The sequence below is a fragment of the Hipposideros armiger genome, unplaced genomic scaffold, assembly GCF_001890085.2.
Source record: "Hipposideros armiger isolate ML-2016 unplaced genomic scaffold, ASM189008v1 scaffold_431, whole genome shotgun sequence".
In the NCBI taxonomy this organism is placed as follows: domain Eukaryota; kingdom Metazoa; phylum Chordata; class Mammalia; order Chiroptera; family Hipposideridae; genus Hipposideros; species Hipposideros armiger.
This window is the reverse complement of record NW_017731781.1, coordinates 1,503,598-1,508,236: the sequence shown is the minus strand read 5'-3', so window position 1 is coordinate 1,508,236 and position 4,639 is coordinate 1,503,598. Positions and strand designations below refer to the sequence as shown.

At 38.3% G+C, this 4,639-nt stretch overlaps 2 protein-coding genes across 4 annotated transcripts in view; one reads left to right on the top strand and one right to left on the bottom strand.

Annotated features, from left to right (window-relative positions):
* Positions 1-156: 156 nt before the first annotated feature.
* The window catches only part of MIS12 (MIS12 kinetochore complex component), a 13,120-nt gene continuing 8,637 nt past the window's right edge, over positions 157-4,639 (bottom strand). For all 3 annotated transcript variants that reach the window (XM_019664953.1, XM_019664954.1, XM_019664956.1), the window contains exon 2: positions 157-2,404. In XM_019664953.1, coding sequence (XP_019520498.1) covers positions 1,758-2,378 — 621 coding nt within the window. In that variant the 5' untranslated portion in view covers positions 2,379-2,404 and the 3' untranslated portion in view covers positions 157-1,757. The remainder of the gene's footprint in view (positions 2,405-4,639) is intronic.
* The window catches only part of DERL2 (derlin 2), a 27,855-nt gene continuing 27,430 nt past the window's right edge, over positions 4,215-4,639 (top strand). The window contains exon 1 of the mRNA XM_019664806.1: positions 4,215-4,224. Coding sequence (XP_019520351.1) covers positions 4,215-4,224 — 10 coding nt within the window. The remainder of the gene's footprint in view (positions 4,225-4,639) is intronic.

The following is a 4,639-nucleotide window of genomic DNA, read 5'->3' as shown; positions in this document are numbered from 1 at the left end:
GGCAGCTCAGCGGCTGCTCAGCTTGGGCCGGGACTCGAACTGCTGTTGCTCAGAGCTCAAACTCTTGAGCGAGCTCTTAACCAACTGAGCCACTCGGCCGGCCCCCTTATGAGTATCTTAATATTTTAATTTCACCAAGTACATTAGTTTCCTGTGGCTACTATAACAAACTTAGCGACTTAAAACAACAGAAATGTATTCTCAGTTCTGGAGGCCAGAAATTCAAAATAAGGATGCCAGGAGGGCCACACTCCCTCTGGAGGCTCTAAGGGAGAATCTGTCCTTTGCCACTTCCTAGCTTATGGTGGCTGTATCACACATTCAATCTGCCTCTGTGGTCTGTCTCAAATTTTCCTTTACCTCTCATAAAGACACCTGTCATTGGATTTAGCCCACCTCACACCCCCAGATAATTCAGAATGATCTTCTTATCTCCTGATCCTTAACTCAATTATATCTACAAAGATTGTTTTTCCAAGTAAGGCATAATCACAGGTTCCAGGCATCAGAACATGGACATACCTTTCAGGGAATCACCATTCAACCCCACTATACTAGGAGATTTTCAATAAGCTCCAAATGTTTAAAAAAAAAAAATCATTTGGGTAAAATGTCATATTGAAGAAAGAAACATACGACGACATTATACACAGCAGAAAATAAAAAACCAAAGCCTTTAAAAAGATATGTATTTCATACACGATGGGAAAAAGAACTCTTAGATAATAAATATATTGCAGTTAAACATAGACTTCCTAAATTTATATTTACTTGCAAATATTAATAACCTAAGTTATTCTTCTACATAAAGGAGAAACTCTACTGTTCTAAAGGAAGACATGGAGGGCAAGCAATACTTTGAGAGTAACTATTGCTATGTCTTCCCTTTCCTTGCATGACCTAACATGTTATATGGATTAATCACAAAAGACAGAGCTAAAATTTCCCACTGAGGGTACTAAAATTTGATGCTTATGAATGTATACATATGTTAAATATTAGATACAAGATTCTAAAACTAATCAAAGTATGAAAACAATGACATAAATACTTAACAGTTAATATAAACTTTGCTATTGGGTATGTTCCAGGCTTCCTCTTCTATTCTAGTGAGATCTGCTCCTTTTTTGTCTGAGGTCTTTCACTGCTGGGCTCCAGTACACTAAATTGCTTAACATCACCAAGGCCTTGGTCATGAAGAGGATTTATTTTACAAACAAAACAACTTCTTCCTTCTGTACTAACGATCATGGTTGTTTTTCTGCTACTTTGCTTCTTCCCATTAGTTGTAAATTTCCTTATGGGCAAGAGCACACACTCTGTGTTGGCTGTCCCACAGAGTAGTGGCTGGTTAATAAAGAAGCCACCCACTCAACCTTTTTCTCATTTGATCTCATCCAAATAAGTCTAAAGGATCAATGTTACAAAGGACTCATGACAAAGGTCCAACTTTTACAAATATCTTTGACTGGCCAGGGAAAGCTTTGTTTCTTCAATCATGCCCCCAAATGAGTCATTATTGAATCAAGAATCTCTTCCTACCCATTAGAGGCCTGTAAGGAACAGATGCTTCAAAGATTAGTTCAGAGTAATACAGATGTAAGGAGAGTGAACCAACAAACAGGAAGTTGTGGAATACAAGAAAGAGTAAACAAAGAAAATCCAATAAAATATACAGTTCATTAAAATAAGAATAGTCATTTATATAAATCCCCTAGTCACTGTACTTTTGACAGGCTCCTTTTACTATTTAGAAATTAAGATATTTTCAGTCTTTTGCTTTCCTTTTCCACATTGTCTCTAATATTCTGTAGTTTTCTGGAGTTCTGGACCAAGAACACCAAGCTCTCCCTAAAATCACTAGTACCATGATCTCTGCCAACATTTTCAAGCTCATCAAACAAAGCCAGTGTCTGTTTGAGTTTGGCCTGAACAATTTTTTGCTCTTCTAATTCTGCAAGAAGGGCCTGTTTAGTGCATAATTCAGCCTTATACTTCTCCTGTAATTGTTCAATTTCTTTTTGGAGAAGCCGGAATTCTTCCTCACTATAAGGATGCATCTCCTGAGATTTATCTTCTGGAAGCAAGATGTTTGGGGGAATACGCAATATCCACTGTAAAAACAGCTGCTCCATTTTGACAAAAAGGTTATCAAAACGTCCTTTCATAAAGGAAAGAAACTTCTCTGTGCATTTACGAATCTGAACTGGGCTAATCTCAGAGTTTGGGATGCCATCCAGCTTCTTCAGAATAACCTGCTCAACAGCCTGCATCACTTCAAACAGGTAATCTTGAAATGCAATGTAGATCCTGAGCATACAAGTTTGTGGTGTGAAGCCAAAAAACTGGGTCTCATAGGTCATTGGATCGACAGACATCTTGGCTTATTTTGATTGTGAAAAACCTGCAAATGTAAAAAAAAAAAAAATCACTTGGATAAAAAGAAACCATCTGAGGAAAGTAACAAATCACATTACAGATAGAAAAAAGAAAAACAAACAAAAAATAAGAAGTTTGTGTTCCTTGATACCCAATGTCACTTTCAGCCTCACTCATCCACAATAGGATACAAACCCTTGCCTCTTTGAGGCTCTTTCCATTAGCCTATAACGTCCCTTTCCCCTTCCTCATTGTTCATTTCCCTCACTTCTCATTTACTTAGGACTCTGGCCTATGGCTCAGTCTTCTAAGTCTGTTATCACCCTAGACAATGTTCAAATTTAGACAGATGACCTAACTAGCACCCTAGAGACTCCGTTTCATGAGTTTCAATATCTTCATCTTCACTTTAAGATACCTAACTCTTGATATTTGTAACTTTTTTCCCCAACTGCCCCTATTTTTTTACCACAACTTCCTACGCTATTCTTCCAACTCTCATTCACATGCTCATACTATGCCTTAATCAAGTCATCAGCAGTGCTCAACCTGTGGGTCGCGACCCCTTTGGGGGTTGAATGACCCTTTCACAGGGGTCGCCTAAGACCATCGGAAAACAAAAAGATATTTACATTACGATTCATAACAGTAGCAAAATTACAGTTATAGAGTANTTTATATATCCTAAATACAAGTCCATTCTCAGATATGATTTGTAAAAATTTTCCTCCCATTCTGTGGTTTATCTTTTCACTTTTGTAATGGCGGTTTTGAAATACAAAACTTTTTAAATTTGGATGTCCCATTTATCTATTTTTTTTTCTCCTTTGTTACTTATGTTTTTGGTGTCATCTCTATTGAGCCTAATTCAAGACCACAAGGATTTAAGCCTGTTTTCTTCTTAGAATTTTTATAGTTTTAGCTCTTATATTTAGGTCTTTGATCCATTTTGAGTTATTTTTGTATAGGGTATGAGGTAGAGGTTCAATTTCAATCACCAATGGCCAATGATTTATGTAATGAAGCCTCGATAAAAACCCAAAAGTTGTGGATTTGGAAAGCTTCCAGAATGATTGGGTAACCAGAATGCTTCCACCAGGCCCAAACTTCATGAGGATAAAAGCACCTTTGTTTGGGACTTTGCTCTATGTATCTCTTCATCTGGCTATTGATTCATATATCCGTTGTAATAAACCAGTAATCTAGTGAGTAAGGTTCCCCTGAGTTCTGTGAGCCACTCTAGCAAGTTAGTTGTATCCAAGGAGGGGGTCATGGGAACCTCTGATTTATAGCCAGCCAGTCAGAAGCACAGGGAACAACCTGGCCTTATGACTGGCATCTGAAGTAGAGGGCAGTCTTTGTGGGGCTGAACCCTTAACCTGTGAAATCTGATACTATCTCTGGGTAGATGGTGTCAGTTGAATTGTAGGACACCCAGGTGGTGTCCAAAATTGCTTGGTGGAGTGGGAAAACGCCCCCCCCCCCACCAAACCCCCCCCAACATACACACATCAGAATTGAGTGCGGAACCTCTTATATAGTATTCCCTTATAATTCATTTTATTTCTGTAAGGTTAGTAGTGATGTCTACTCTTTACTTTCTATTAATACCATGTCAAACTATCTCCCCAATTGACTGCCTGACACAGAGAAAAGTCTACTTGAGGGTACATAGTGGGGAACAGGCATGATGTTTTAAGGAAGAATAAATACAAGGGCAACCTTGGTAGTAGGCATATAGGGAAACTGAAGGTTTAATATTACAAAATCATAGGATCTAATGTAGAGGGAAGCAGGAAATTGGGTGAGACTGATGCTGGATGGAAGATACGGCAATGAAGCACAGTGGGTAACTGTTCATTATCCTGATTTCTGAATTTTTGAGAGAGGAATTTAATTATTAGAGGACAATGGGGACAAGCAGATTAATTTGTTCCTGTAGACACACTATGACAAATGGTAACAGTATTAATATCCAACGATCAAGCACTTAATATGAAATGGACTCAAGTTCTAAACACTAGATTTCACGCTTCTATCATGTTCATATTTTAACTGTATTCAGACAAACCATATTATTGCATGTATAATGAGGCCAGCCAGTTCTCAGATGTTGTTTCCTTAGTAACAGCTACATCCTTATGAGTATCTTTTTTTTTTACTGCTTTTTTTTTTTTTTTAGCTGAGCCATCCTGCCACCTGTTGGCAGCTCAGCGGCTGCTCAGCTTGGGCCGGGACTCGAACTGCTGTTGCTCAGAGC